The following is a 16,759-nucleotide window of genomic DNA, read 5'->3' as shown; positions in this document are numbered from 1 at the left end:
TGAATGGTGTGCTGTGCGCACGTCAGCCTCTCAAGCCCAACAGGACTGGAGTGCAATTGGTTACTTTCTGCTAAAAAAGTATATGCTGAGATACACTTGGGTCCTGATAGGACCAGGCTCAAAAGCCTATAAGCATGAGAAACAGAAGATATAGAACAAGAAAATGAAGGATACTCTCAACAATCAAGTGAACAAATTTACTGTCAGCCTTTAGGTCAAGAGAGAGGAAATTCTGAATCCGATCTCAAATGCCACTGAGGGTTTGCTGAAGCATGTGATTGTGAAGGGGAGATGCAGTGAGGTGTGGGGCTGTGTGCAAGAAGGACATACAGTATTATTTTAAAATAAAACATTAAGGCTTAGGATATACATAAATACTGTGTACCTTGGAAATGTTACTTACAAATACAGGTATTTTAAACAGGTGGGGTAATCTGCTGAAGGGGAGATTCAATTAGATGGGGGCACAGTGCAGGATAGAACCTATTTTCACCGACAAAGAAATCAGGCCGAGGGTATGCCCGAGGTGTCGCTATATACAGGTAGGGGTTGTGAAATACGATATGTAATGTACTGATGTAAAATTATGCCAACATGTTGGGTAATTGGGTAGTGTTACATATCAAGCTTTGGTTGGGTTTATGGTAGGGTAAAAGTGATGAGGGTGTCTGGCAGGGGGATGGGGTAACGTAATTGGTCTAAATGGGTCTTGTTTTTCACAACAAATCCTATACTAGGTTTGGGGGTAGGTTTGCGCTGGAAAATTCCTTAGGCATGGGTCCATGTTTGGACATTATTATGTTTTGATGGATCCAAGTTGTGATAATATTGGATCCAAAACATAATAATGATAAAATTGGATGCTTTACGCCCAATATTTATTGGTCTCGCTATGAGTTGTAAAATATTGGACTGGACTACGTCTCGTCCAATATTTTAAAACTCGACCAATAAATATGGGCTCAACTGATCCAATTTTATATCAGAATCAATCCAAAAAGCTGCATTTTCAGTAAACATGATTGAAATCCCAATATCTTGTCCTACCTCTAATTTAGATACCAAGGAATCGCAAAGAATGGAACCCCAGGGGTGATTAGAGGGTAGGGGGTACTTAAATTATGTTTTGACCAGGTTGGGCTCCAAATCCTGTATCCCTCTCAACCCACCCTCACCAGCAGTTCTATGCTTCATATACCTCATTATCTAAATGAGAGAGATGGATCCAAGATATTGGAATATCAAATACCAGTGTGGGTTTTCAATACCAAAACACGCTTGAACTTGAACTTCATAAACTAGAACATTTTCTCCTGATGATAAATTTCAAACGATATCAAAAATCAATAATTTTGAGGGAATGTAACAGGTATAGGCCTAAATGAATGATTCCCCAGGGTGTTTTTCATTTCTTTATAGTCTCGACTTTTCCTCTCTATTTGCATCATTTCACGCTTAGCTTGGCATTTTGATTTTAGTCATACATCAAGGAAAAAATCCCCATGTCATGTCGTTTATTGTCCCATTGTTAGAGCTCTTTTACGTGATTCAATTATTGGGTTCATGTGCAGTGTCTAAAACATTAGGCCTCTCCCTATTTGTTTAACGTGAGATGTTGTTCACTTGCTGATGGTATGTGTATGTGCTTTGCTCATGCTTAAGTTAGCCCCAAGTTGACTTCTTCAGATGAATGAAGCTTTTTCTTGTTTGTTAATACCACTGATATTTTGAAAATACAGACAAAATGCCTCTTGATAGAACTCCCACTGAAAATACTAATAATTCCATGACACCAGTTCATAGATTGAAAAATTTGAGAGATGAATAGGCCCTACGCAGTAAGCAATGCAAGCAATCACTTGGTTTCAAATTTCAGTCAACAAATTCATTGCAATTAAAAATAAATTACATACAAGATATGTGCAGTGGTTGCTAGAACGGCATGAATCATCTTAAGTTTTGTTTTAATATCTCGGCCACACTTCTTTATTGTTTCAATGTTATTTTAGTAAAATTATTGAGATCAAAGTTTTTTTCACCATGACAGAGTGGACTGACTAATTAAGAGGCATTGACCACAAGGCACAAGCCACGCAGCAGGATGTCAACGCTAAAGTACAGGCAGGTGTCAAACTCTCTACATGGGCTAATCGCTATATCAGAGTTGTGTTTAGGGCTGACATTACTATGTGATATCTTAGCTTATGGATGCAATATAACCTTTATTCATTATTATAAATTATATTGTGTCAAGTTAGAAGTGAATTAGAAAGTTTTTCCAAAAAATTGACCAGAAATTAGAAAGGTAGAAGAGTTAAATACAACAAACTTGGGAATTATTTTAGAATAGGAGCTTAGCTTATAGGCCAAGTTATTTTTAAGCACCAGCACAGAGGAAAGGGTTTCTTCTCAACTAAAAATACATCAGGGCCTTCCTGATCTCAATGTGACTAACAATCATGGAAAATTTTAATACCTGTACACCAAGTACTGAATTAACAAGTAGTTATGTCAACCTTGTGAACAATCTTACCTGTCATCATTCTATTCTTGATGTACTATTAGTGAATTGAAGGATACGTAAATGTTGTTACTGCAACCGATAATAGCCATGGGTATCGGGTTAAGTGGCTAAAATAAGCAGTTAAATGTTTTTAAAAATTCCTAATAAATAGCCAGAAGTGAAAAATCGGTTTAATTATAGAAACAGAAGTGATAATGATGGACTTGGGAGGCCTTGAAATTGAACACTATTGTGGGTGTGCCTTTTTTGGGCCATGAGTAGGAGTGTTGAATACACCTGTTTCGGGTGCTGGAGAGGAAATGGAATTTAAATACTTTTTAAGTTGCTCAAATGAAGATCAAGTTGATAGCAAGTTCAACAATGACTTCTTTTGTTTCATCAACAATGAATGTTTGTGAGTAGGATGTATGTAGACCCTATTGTTTCCCTAGAGAAGTTATTGGAGACGCTGAAATAATGCATGATTGTTTTCAGTTTAAAGCATTGGAAGTGAAGTAGGGGTAAAAAATGTTTTCTGGGGCAAAAGTCAAACTTTTCTGGTTTTATATTACAGCGTTAATTAAATTAATGATTTGTGGTTTTTAATTAACTAATTGAAGACAATTATTTTTATGTCTTCCTGTCGTAAAAGAATAATTGAACAGAATTCATGGAAAATTAATTATTCTGTATGTGTGTGTAAAGTTGAAAGTGAAAGAGGAAACAAGCTTTTAGAATAAATTATTATTTCACCGATATAAAGAGACCTCATTGTCCAGTTGTAGCTCATGTGATTTGAAATATGTCAACAATTTACTCTCTTCATTCGTTCTTTTGTGCAATATTAATTATCTTTAAGACTACAGTCCTTGATTTTTTCTGACAAGTGACATCAAATTCCAAGTTTTTCTTTTCAATGGATTGAAACTTATTTACTTAGACTAGAGGCCTTTCAAAACTAAGACATTATTTTTTTCCGTTGGATGCGAACCTCTATGTACCAGTGTTTACATAGTGTTTACATAACACGTGAAATTGATACACACTGCATTGGAATCTAAACATAATTGATTTTTCGGCACCTTGAGGAAATAAAAAAACCAACAAACCAAACAATTTCTAGAAAATGAGGATTTAGTCTTTCAAGAGTTACAGCACTGACTTAAGGGGTACTACACCCATTGATTTTTTTGCATTTTTTGCATTTTGTGAAGAAATTACAAAAAAATTGGACAAAGTGGTATGCAAAATGAAGGGCAAATCTTCTCGTTTTATTGGTGGCATCGGTATCAACGTAGCTTACATGCTTTTAAAAGTAGAAGCCAAAAGGTGGTACATCACTGATGATTTAAATTCACTTCATTTTGGAAAGCTTAATATCAACGGATTTCGTTAAAATTTTGGATATGTGTTGCTAACACGTTAGGGAAATAAAGTTGATATGTAAAATGGGAATAAGTGGTTCCTGATTTCTTTTATGACTTCATGAACTTGGTGCTCCACAACTATCAAAAAGGAACTGGTTAAAATGCTTCTATTTTCAATGTTGAGCTATATTTTGTATTTTTAACTTGCGACATTATTTCACTGAAACTTAATTAAGCCATAGGTAACAGGTTACCACAACCATACTACAGCAATGTTGAAAAAATTGTATTTCTTGTCACCTATACCACCATATTGGGTAGTTTTCCGTAAGCTTAGCTTTTGTGATTTTGGTAACTATTTTATATTTATTTGTGAAATCCATCTCAACTAGGCATTCTAAATTGTACTCACCATTTACATCCCAAGGTATATTAGTATATCCACCTTGCACTTCTCTCGATATATATCCAATTAAAGACAGAATATCAAAATTATTCCTCATTATGATACATTTTGTATCACAGACTCTCACATGTGTATTCAAAATTGATGCTTAAATTTGACCTGAACCAATTGACCTATAACCTGACATACGGTGACCTAATAGCCTTTTCTTCTCCTAACAACACATCAATAACAACATCAATATCAAATTGACTAATGACTATGCATCTATTGTGTAAGTGTTTATTTAATTTATTCAGTGTTATATATTTTGCAAGCACCACTAGATTTTCTATAGAGAGTATAACAAAGGATTTAATGTATTCTATTCATGTACCCTACTTGAACATGTTGAAAAGAATAAATTATGGTTTGTTATGAAACACGCATCTGAGTTACCAGGATACGGTAAACAAAAAAATATATAGGGCTAAAATGACTTACTATACAATGGTTTAAAAACACCTTTTTATTTTATTTTTATTATTTTTTTTATTTCACATGATCCGTGCATATATCGCCTCGCTATAAATGAAAAAATATTTTTTTAGACCAATCAAACCAATATATGGGTGTAGTACGCCCTTAAAGTTGTTGTAATAGAACAATTTTATTTTTATAGCCAATAATATAGATTAGAATTTCATTCTTCATATTTGTCATGCTCAGTTGGGAATATTGATATTTTATGGATTCTCGTGCTAACGGCAAGGAACTGCTTACCCACTATTGCAGGAGATCAGTAGCAGCTTTGCCTAGAGGCAGAGTAAATACGGACTAATGCCCTGATGCACTCTTGTATGCTATAGAGGGATTATTTCGTTGAAAACTGTTCCAAGGAGAGACTGGATTACGTAGGCAGTTGTAGAAAGAACGGCATTGTAGTTTATACCACTGTGATTTCAAGTTGGACACTGTGCTGTGGGAAACATTTATAGAAGTGTTGTGTAAATGTGTATATTTGAATGAGACATATCATTTGAGTGTTTGGCATTGTGGATCTAGGATCCTGTGATGTGGACTGTGTATTGGTGAATTATTCTGATTTTACACTTAGCATGGCTTAGCAAACCTTTCATTTGTAGGCATGCATCCCAGGAAGGTAAGTTAAAAACTGGGGATGGGGTATAGGCTTGTCTGTAGAAAATAATATGTAGTTTGGTGGTATGAAATTTTATGGGATTGATAAGCCTAGGCCTATAGTTTTGCTTGTAAACTGTAATATTTGTGTAGAGCACAGTCACCGTTTGCTCTGAGCTGTGTGCATGGTGTGTAAAATGTAGATCTTAATTTTAGGATCTTTGCATGTATCATGATTCAGAGAGTTTCACTTGTGACAACAGTGGATGGATATATGGAGTTGGATGTCTCTGGCATCAAGTCTCCAATAAAGTTTTTTAATCAATGGCGAAAGTTTTTATGCAGTGAATATTGAAATTGGTGGGCATTATTTACAGGGCATCAGCCTTATTTCCAGACAGAGCCTGACCAACAGGTGAATACAGCCTTATACAGGTGAATGCAGGTGAATGATTAACAACTTTGCTTTAGTAACTTGGATGACTTTTAATTCAGCAGTTCTTAACATTTTAAAAGGCAGCCTGCAGCCCATATTCGGCCGCCCTGAACCAATTGTGTTTGGACCTTGTATTGCTCCGAAATATAAAGGAAAAGATAAGAATTACAGGTGTACTTAGCCTGCCTGGCCCTAAAGCAGGCACTTTCCGGCCCTTCATGCACTGTGGGCCTTGACATTCAGAACAGGCTGAGTTAGTAGAAATAGCGATAACTTTTGGTTCAAGGTGGTTGTATTGAAGGGTTTTGGAGGATTTTTTTTGTTGATGATTTTAGATAAGAAATGATACATCTCGCAGAAACTTACAATTATCTGTGTGTGTTATATCCTAATCTGAAGCAGATTTTGCTATACTAGAGGTTTTCATTTGTGAAGCATAAAAAATGTCTTTAACAACCCAATTAATTGCAGGTGAATTTCAAAATTTGTGGGTTTTTTTTAATAGCCAAACGAGCATCCTCATGACTTAGCTAGTAAATTAGTAAGGATGCCAGGCTTCCTTTACTACTGAACTCTTGAACTAAATCATTTCCAAGTGAGATATTTTCATCAACTGTCCATGATTGCATCAATAATGCTTTTATCCGCAAGTTGGAAAGTACTAATGGTTGTTGCAAAAAGAACATCAATGTTAGATCTCGATTCTCGGGATTAGATCCCTTATTATCATTATACTTGATCATACCAATAATGTGCTACCATAGCACACATCTATCCATCTATAATCATATAACAGTTTATAATCATCAAAGATTATTAGGAAATTCTATTCATGGAACTAATGGCTTATGATTGATCTATATGTTATGGGGAATCAATGTGTTAGGTATTGGGAAAATCATTACATGTGGATTAGGTGCACACAGGATCTATGTCATCATGAGACTGGGTGCTCTTGTGATGCGATACTTCTTGGTATTCTTATCAGGGTTTGTGATGCATTAGTGAACATGATTATCAAAACATTCAGATTCTGGAAAGATTTTTTTCCAGCAATTTTTCTACTTCTACAATATAGGCCTTTATAGCTCCTCAGGATTACTTAATTACATGATTATCTGGTGATTTGGTAGTCTGCTTATGAAGATTTTCCATGTTATTATTTTGACTGTTTGTTTCCTGAATCCTGTCCCAATGGCTGTAGAAACCAGTGGTTGAGAAAAATATTGGGTGACTTTTGGACTTTGGCTCCACCGAATTTCTTTAGTTTTCATGTTTTTAAGAGAAAATTGGGTAACTTATGATGATTTGACGTGGAAATTGGGCTGCAATTTTTTGACAACCCTGTCTATTCCAGGCTTCTATCAAGCTCCGAGCAATATGGACAAATAGAGATATAAAGGAAAGATTGGAACCAGTGAAATTCATTGGTAGAAAATCTTGGCATTTGGGCACATTTCGTCATAAACTTTTGATATGATTTTGTTTTGTTATTATTTAAATTACTGCATGTAGGTTATTAATAGACCACAAGTTCTAATAAAATGATTAAACTGCCATGTTACAGAACAATATATTGTTTTGTCTCAAAGTTGAACAATACTGCTTTTGTTGTACAGCATTTGTATTATTATGGAATTGTGGTAATAACACTGTTTGATGTTTACCAATAATTAGCAAATCACTGTACACCTTTTATTTGAACTAAAATAAACTCTCACCTCAATGGAAATGGTCTCAGAAAGTGTTAATTAGAATTATCACATTGATCTTAATTTTCAACAAATGCAATGTTTACCAATAATAGCAAATTACTGTACCCTTTTCACTAAAATAAACTCTCACCTCAACAATGGTAATGTTTTATGTCACAAAGTGTTTATTAACTTTATCACATTTATCTTTATTTTCAAAAAATACAATGTTTACCAATAATTAGCAAATTACTGTACACTTTTTATTTGTCACTAATATACATTGTAGAATCTCGCTTCAACAATGGAAATGTTATATGTAATAAAGTGTTAACTTTATCACATTTATCTTTATTTTTCAAAAAATGCACTTTTGGGTGATTTGTTCGGGTTGGTACAATTTGTGACCCTACTTCTCATACCCCACTTTTCATACCCCACCTGACCCGACTTATTTGTGGGATATTCGCAGTGTATTCAGTAGGTAATCAAATATTTAACAAATGCCATACACATTTCCTTTATTATCGATTAAAAAACCCAGCATTTTCAAGCATTTTTTATCTTAAATTTCAAAGCCTCGTTCAGCGATATTGAGATATAATTAGCATTGATGAGTTTTGAGCCCTGTGCAATACAAATCACCGGACTTATTTGCTCAGACCATGAGCACACCATGAGTGTTTGCTTATTGACCAATTACCAGGAGAAAAGTCAATAACTGAGTGGTTTCCCCTTATCTGCTATAAACTTGGTTGAACCTGGTGTGGTGATAGCCCTATACAGCTGTATACGTTGAAGTCAATATTAAATAAATGCCAAATGTTGCTAGCAGTAAAATAGTTAAATAGGCCTACTGCATGCAATGACAATAAAAATAAGTTTATGATGTCGTCATGCGTAGATCTTAAGGTGGTATTTGAGGCATATTCTAGAAATTAATAAATGTCTGAGACAAAACCGTTTGTGACTTTCAGAAAATTTTTAGGTATGTAATTTAAAAATAAATTATTTGAGTTTGATTTGTTTGACTACGTCTAATTCGTTTTAGGCCTAACTTTTTTTATTAATATTATACTCTTTATAATAGATATTTTATTACTTTCGGAAGATTTTATTTTCATTTTGATTTTGAGTTAATAGTGTGGTCGCCACATCTCAGTAAGACGGACACTAAAGTACTTTTAATAACCAGAGCGACATAAAAATTCGAAGCACAATGCATGGGGAGGTACATTATTGGCATTCAAAATAAAAGAATGTTATCATTTAGGTGTAAATACTTTCGTTAACGAATAACCAGAGTAACATGAAAAGTAGAAACCCGGGGTAGAAACATGAGGGAGACTCATTATTGGCATTCAACAGAATGTTTTCATTCAAGTGCAAATACTATTCCAGGCGGCGGATGACATGATCGAGCCGGCAACTTTTGAAACCGCCCGGCTGTATGACATTTTCCAACTTACTCGGTTAGTTTTGCGGGGTTCATTATCGAACCCGTGATCGAACAACGGTTTTAGCTTGTATTTATATTATTTATCAAGATAGGCCTATTTGTTTGTGATATTTCAAGCGTTTTAAAATTTCAAAATAATCCCATTCAATTACACGGTTGACGATGAAAATTTACTGAATTTAGAGAATGCAATGCGCCACCACCTGAAATATTCTAAGTAGCTTAAACTTTAATAGTTGCCCGTCGGCTTCTAAATAGTCAACAGAAACTAAGGGAAGCATTCACTCTAATTTCACACTATTCACGTTTCTGAATAGAATCCATATTTTGATCCCGTAACTATTTCATTTTGATTAGATATGTTCATTTTAATTAGGTATATGTGACCGTTTATACGAATGAGCCGTAAATGTCCTCAATTGTATTCTGAGTTACAGTGTAAAATGGGCATGAAGGTCATATTCATAGGTATTTCAATTTGGTGCTACGTGTATCTCATTAAATGAGGTACGTAGCACCAAATTGAGGTACCTATGAATACGACCTTCATGCCCATTTTACACTGTAACTCAGAATACAATTGAGGACATTTACGGCTCATTCGGTGTACGGTCACGTGATTATCACTTTTAACCAACAATCTTATCAAAATGTTCTCAATAAGTGCAAATACTACCCTGTCAGCTTTTGAATAGAAAAATTAATTATGCAAAGTAGAGCAGCTAACTAATTAATTATCTGGAAGTCATTAGGAACACTTTGACCAAGTTTGAAACAAGTATTCTATTAAATAAAAATGTTATTGAATATTAATTTCGAGTCATATTGGTTCATTGATTATTGATAAAAAATAATACAATGCAAAGATATAATTGTGTGTATTATAAAAACCATATTATGTCTGATTAGCTTAAAACGTAAGGCGTATTGATCAGTGTTCTTTGCCCTACTCATTTAGTCTATTATTTTTAACATGCATAGAGCACTTCCAAAATGCCTCAAATACCACCTTAATGCGACAGCTTACAAACGACTGTTTTGGAGATTATGGCAGCGAACGAGGAAGAGCGAGATTTATACACAATATCTTTGAAAATATGATTTTTTTCTATTCACACTGATTTAGCCATGTCAATTCGGTAGACTTCATTTACACTTTATTTAGTATTCATTGAAATATTTAAACAGATTTATTGTAACGAAAAAAAGTCGGGTCAAGTGGGGTATGAAAAGTCGGGTATGAGAAGTAGGGTCACAAATTGTACCAACCCGATTTGTTCCCTATTATTGTACAATTCCATTGTTCTCTTTCAATCCCATTGTTCCTTATTCATGTACACCACCAGTAATGCATCTTCAAATATTGACCCAGCACATTTTAACACATTTCTGTTAAACCTGTGTCTAAAAAAAGAAATCCTTGCAGAAAGTGTACAAATGTGCATTATTCTTGTTATTCACCCCAAGTCAAAACATTACACTTAAAACCATTTGCTCTATTATTCCATTATTGCACGGTCTATTCTGAAGATATTTGTCTATGTACTTGTTGCACTGTGTTGAGGAATACATTAGAGCAATTCTTTTGATGTTTTCAACAAAACAAGTGAAGCCAGCTAAGTGAACCTTTTATTTGTTTGGAAAGTCAACATTAACAGCGGTGTTTTACAGAATACCAGTTTGACACTGTGTATCATAAACGTGGGGAGTGGTGAAATAACCCGGTGAAATAATAACTTAAGAAAAGTTTACTGTGGAGAGAAGTTTAGCAAATTTCGACTACTTTATCGCATTATTATATAAACAGGTAAACAAAATTCCAGTAACTGCAGGATGCAACTTAAAATGCGGAAGTTTTACATCAACGCAGAGACGAACAGAGCGTCTGACGTAAACTACTTATATTAAACAAAATTTAAACAATAATAAACGAAATATGAAGTTATTAAACTCATCCACCATGCAAAGTTCACACTTTTCAGCCTTTCTCGTCAGCTCCAGTGGTCATTAGTTGTCTTTAATGCTCTTCCGTGCTAGCCATACGCTTCAACGGAAAAAATTGAAGTTTTGAAATATTTTCTCAAAATATCAAGAGCGATCTTAAGAACTACCGAACCAATACTAAGGCTTGTTTGTACACATTTTTATGCATTTTTCATGCTGATTCCAAATATGGCCATGAAAATTTACATTTCTGAAATTTTTGAATTTTTTAAAAAAATTTTTGAAACTTGTCGTCTGCAGTCGACACCCGCGTGAAGAGAGCTAAGGTGTGAGAATGATGTGAAAGTGATCTTCAGTCTCAGAAGGGTGTTGCCGTGACATGAGTATTTGTTTAACCCTTCTCAAAGTGTGGAATCGCTTTGTATCATTTCTTTTCAATTTTGTTTGTTTAATGAGTCTTCCAAATATTTCATTACTTAGGTAGAGGAATAGTCTCACTAGGATTCACAACATGCTCATCTATCAGGGGCACAGTTCTTAAACCCCAATACATTTGTACATTCATTGAATTACCTTTGAAGATTTGGGTACAAAAACTCATACTCTGCAACTTGAGGTCAAATTTTGCACTATGATTATTTAATTGAGGTTATTGAACTATGCCATTTGGGATGAGGCTCTTGTGGTCCATAGTGGAAGGGCAAGGTATTTTGATATCAAATGTATAGGCGTTGATCAAGTTTGGAGTGTTTCATATCTCATTCAATATTAAAAATAAAAATCCATATTTTGCCAAATAATATCAAATTTGAAATTGAAAGTATTGTTTTATTTAGTGTGTCAGAGTGCCGTGCTCGATTTGAGCAATCTTTCCCACTTTAATATATAGCAACATTTTGTCAATCTCAAATTGGAGTCAAAATTTCACACCAGATATTTCGGAAGTGTTTGATTTGGTTACTTTAAAGCCGCTTATCAAGAACTTAATGAATGCTGAGCGCAAACACTACTCACAAAAATATGTCTGTATGTTTGCAGATCTTGAAATTCCTGAATTTATGAATAAAGTTGGGTCTGAATATTCTTATCCAATCTGAATCTGGCTAACTTTTTGTATCAATTCAAACCAAACTACTGGCCAACCAAATTATCAGCATCTAAAAATGATATTGATTGGTTACTAAGACTAGTGCTATATCATACATTGAGCCAATCAAATAGCTTGTTTCATTCTGATGTTTTGTCTTCCAATTTTGTTTATTTTGGTGTGTAAAATAAAAATGTGCGGAAGGTCAAACGATAAAATCTGATACTCTAAAAAATTCAGTTTAGAATAAACCCCTATACTCCTCAGCATTTATTAAAGGGATTAATAATATCTTGAGAGAAGAAAGGACGCATATTTTTAGAGGATTGCCTTTCAAAATGAAACATTTGAAAATGTGAAGGTTATTTGAATTAATTCAATTGTTAGAAATCTCAAGATGTCTGGATTACTCTTAAGATGGGTACTCATATAGAAATGGAGATGTGTGCATAAAAAGCTGCCTTATGAAATATTTAAGAAAATCCTGAAACCTTCTTCTCTTTTCAGTAACATGATTGTTTTCTTTGAGTAACAGGGTGTTTATAAAGCTCTAATGTTGTGGTACATCCGGTACCTAAGTTTTGTAGGCAGAATTGTCAAAACTACCCATCAAAGATATATATTAGAATTCCTTGCTTACAAAATTATACATGTAGGTAATTTTATGCATTTGATATCAATAATTTTCAGAAGGCAGCTTTTTATTTTAGCCTGCAGCTGATGCCAGGGACCACCAATGAGAGAACAGGAATGATTTTTTTTTCTTTTATTCTGGAAGGACAAAATAAAACATTTAAAGATGGATTAATGTGCATAGAATGTTAAATTGTAAAGATCAAAATGAAACTTTTTTTTGCTACAAAACCTTCCAGATTTGACAAGATTTTTTCAGATTTTTCTAACTTGTTATTCATTTGCAGCCTTGAAGTTATGATAACAAAATTGTGTATGTGGTATTCATTCAGAAGTTTGCAATTTGTGAATATGTATAATAAAGGGAACAAAAAGTGGTTCATAATATATTGATTATTGATACCAGTATTATTTGATGCTTATTATTGTGAAGACATGTTTTGCACAACTTCTCTAACCAACATGTTTCCTTTCCTGTTTTGTCTTGCTACAGAAATTCAAAGCAGCAGCAGCAGCTCGAAGGCGGTCAGCGCCAACCACCGTACTACGCAGCGCCCTCAATAAAGTGAAAACGAATGAGAGACCAGGGTAAGTGTCTGAGTCTGCACGTATTTCAACTGGATTTAAGCCCATTGCTTTGTTCTTCAGTTTAATATAGTCATGTTTGTGTATGTAAACATCAGTTATAGTCATGTTTGTTAGTAAACATTTTGTGTTTGTTTGTTAATTCTTATTGGACTGTTGAAAGATTTACATTGAAGTATCATTCCACATTCCAATTCTGTTGCTCCTTTCTTCTTTTACAGTCACGTTTGTTTGTAAACTTTTTGTGCTTGTTTGTTAATTCTTATTGGACCATGGAAACATTTATGTTCCACATTCCAAATTTGTGGCTCCTTTCTTGATGTTTGTTTGTAAACTTTTTATGTTTGTTTGTCAATTCTTACTGGAGCATGCAACGACTGGAGTGAAGTATCAAACAAAATGGTGTTGGTCGGAGATAAGATTTCAACATCAAGGTTATTCACCATGACATTCTATTGTTTCAAGGAGGTAGGGGTAAGGTGAGAAAGTATATTAATACATTACCTGCGGAGCTTTGGTGGAAACTTGGAAACAGTGCGGAGGTTAGGTGGGAACTAGAAAGCTATGTGGAAACTTGGAAGTAGAGTCTGATTTAATTGTCTTGTACCCAATATCGGGACAAAGTTTGATCATATTTTGAGTATTAGGTAGCGTTATATCTTGACTTATAGGCTATAGATTATTTACTGCTACTGATTTTGAATCAAGTAGTAACGTCCATATTGGGAAGAAAAACTGGCTTTCTCGTTTATGGTCTTAGCTTGACAGAATGAACCAATATAAGTTGTCATGTATAGGCAAAGCGTTTAGAGGCCATCTTTGGTTTGAGGCACATCAGCTTGGTCGGTTTCCCCGCTGTTCTCCATGCTGAGATAGGTTGATGAAGCTGTCAGAAGTCCTTAGGAGAGCTGAACTCTGCGCGCCTGCGGAACGAACATGGACAGCTCATAATCACGTCACGCTTTATTTCATTTCTCAGGGAACAAATGAAAAGATCGATGTAGCAGACACTAGTTTCACTTCATAGCTGTCTCCTCCCTCCCCCCATCTGTAACAAAATCGAAAGTAGGTCAAAATAACATTAATATGTTTTAAGTGCATAGGCGAATTGTGATCAGCATTTTATCCCCCTCTCCCTTCATCAATCCTTTGGTCTGTTCCCTTAGTAGTAGCCGTGGGTCAACGGAATGGGCAATGTTTTACATTCTGCTCTACTCCATCCAATAGGTTCCTACTGTGTAAAGTGACAGTCAAACCGTTTCTCTTAAAATTGAAATGCCTTTTTGACAGTCGGACTTTCAGTGGGGGTAAAAAGTTTAATCCCAAATAATCAAGTATAAGTCTTGGGAGAGTGCTAGAAGACTCTAGAGCCAATAGCTGCCCTATAGACATTTGACAATTTCTGCATTGTATTATCACACACGTGTATAGAATATGATACCCGGCAGCTATTGCAGTTAGGACTTTCCTGCAGTAAATCCCTCAAAGTCTTGAACGTTTTAGCAAACAGAGGACCAAAACTTCAATTGAAAATCAGGGTTGCTGCTTGGGGGCAATACCTTGAAAGAAATGAATGCCATGACGATAGCATAGGACGAATTCCTGGTAATTTTTCGCTGATTACTACGTGTTTATTTTCTAAATTGATTCCAACTTGAATTCAGTTGAATGGTTCTCCATCAGTTGATGATATAGACACAGTACCGTGGGTAAAACTATGCCTTTAGCAATGATCACGGTTAAGATTTAATACTTGGAACAAAGGATCTATTACTTCTAATGTGCTAGGATGTCTGTGATCAAAGCCGACGGACTAACGAGGCTATAAGTGATTTTCCTGAGAATGTGTCAGGTCTATTTCATATCGGTATTACAGAGACAATGACGCCAATCATCCATCCGATGATAGGTCTGTAGTCTTGTCTTCTGTAACCAGTTCTTGGAAGTAGGACTGTAACAAATTATGCAACTTGTACATGGAAATAATCGGGTTGAGCTGGTAAATGCTGGACTTAATGCTTGTGACATTGTAAGTAATCAATTCTGAGCCGGTAACTGCTGTTAATGCTGATGTCTTACGATGAAGCCAACTTGATGTGAGAGGATTTGACGAACATGTTAAGCAGGAGTTGTCATATACTTGCTGATAGTAAGTGATTTAAAAGAAGGGTAATAGGAAGAGAAATGAATCATCCTGGCCGGTGTGATTTTAATTATACCGGTGTATCAGTTAAAAATATCAGATGTGACGATCTTATGGCAATGTGAGAATTTGAAAGGTCAGAATTTGGTGATGAGATCCGACTTGAAGGATCAATTACACGGGGACTATAATTAAAGATCCTTTGTATCTTGTCATCTCATCTCTGGGCATGTCATAAACTCACTGTCATAATCAGATATAATTATGAAGATAATGATGGCTGATGGATGGTGACTCTTGATAATTTTGATAATCCTCTGTAAGATGATATAACAGATGACAGGGGGGTAATAGATGATGTTGGAATCATCTTTGTATAGTACCAGAGGTTCAGTACTCTGAAGGTCATCAATCAGAAATGAAAACATCTTTTTGTTAGTTTGCAAGACCTAAGACTTGATCCAAAATTGGGATTTTATATTTGAAATCTGACAAAAACTCCTTGTGGAAGAGTTAAGAAAAGTCTTCCACAGAGGGAGTATGTTTTTCAAATGGAATTGGTCCATGTTAATTATTTTGAAATCCATACTTCCGCTGTACATGTAAATTTGTACACACAATTGTCTATTCTATTTGAAACCCGTACTCCCTCTGTGAAAGACTTTTAAGACAAAGTTTCCACAGGGAGGGGGGATTTCAAATGGAACAGCCTAATCCAGGTACCATAAAATAAAAGTTGTATTCAGTATCTATCTAGAGGGTTGTAGCTTCTTCAGCTGTGCTTTGTTATGAAGTTTCACATGCCTCATGGCTAGCAGTGTGTCCCTTATTTAGTTGCTCAAAGCCATCCAAAAGACAGGGGAAGGGGGCAAATTGGCCATTACCGCCCTGTTTGATTCTGCGCTATATAATACCAACTTATACTATAATTATATGCTTTATTTATAATTTAGGAGTCAATGAAAGTTAAAAGGGTGCAGCAAAGTTTGTTGGTCGGCTTTCTGCTAAGTTTTGCCGGTGTGTGGCTATCATGCAAAACTCCGTCCTGACCCTCCCATTGGGAGCGGCAACGCGATGTAGAAGTTATTTTTAAGCTTATACTTTAACTTCAAGGCATTGACATGTCTGAGACACAGCAGCCTGACTCAACAAAAGAACATACAATGTTTCACCTCCGTGTGAACTTGTGAGTAGCGATTACTCTGGCTTTAAAGTCAATCCATTGAAGTTGATTTCGGACTGCAGGACATGAGATTATTAATTGAGATAAATGATGCAAGGTCTTGACTGCAACATTGTTGCGCTATAAGAACAAGATAGACATTTGTGACCAGTGCATACATGTAGGTTGGGATCTGGGAAGAAGTTACAGTGATGTTATTG

The 16,759-nt window shown here is 35.1% G+C and overlaps 1 protein-coding gene across 1 annotated transcript in view; it reads left to right on the top strand.

Moving 5' to 3' along the window:
- The window catches only part of LOC140157449 (uncharacterized), a 112,689-nt gene that overhangs the window by 70,882 nt on the left and 25,048 nt on the right, over positions 1-16,759 (top strand). Inside the window, 1 exon segment of the mRNA XM_072180652.1 lies at positions 13,142-13,236. Within this exon segment, the coding sequence (XP_072036753.1) occupies positions 13,142-13,236 (95 nt within the window).

Source organism: Amphiura filiformis, chromosome 7 (assembly GCF_039555335.1).
Source record: "Amphiura filiformis chromosome 7, Afil_fr2py, whole genome shotgun sequence".
NCBI classification, from domain to species: domain Eukaryota; kingdom Metazoa; phylum Echinodermata; class Ophiuroidea; order Amphilepidida; family Amphiuridae; genus Amphiura; species Amphiura filiformis.
The sequence above is the reverse complement of the archived record's forward strand: the minus strand, read 5'-3'. Positions and strand labels throughout refer to the sequence as shown.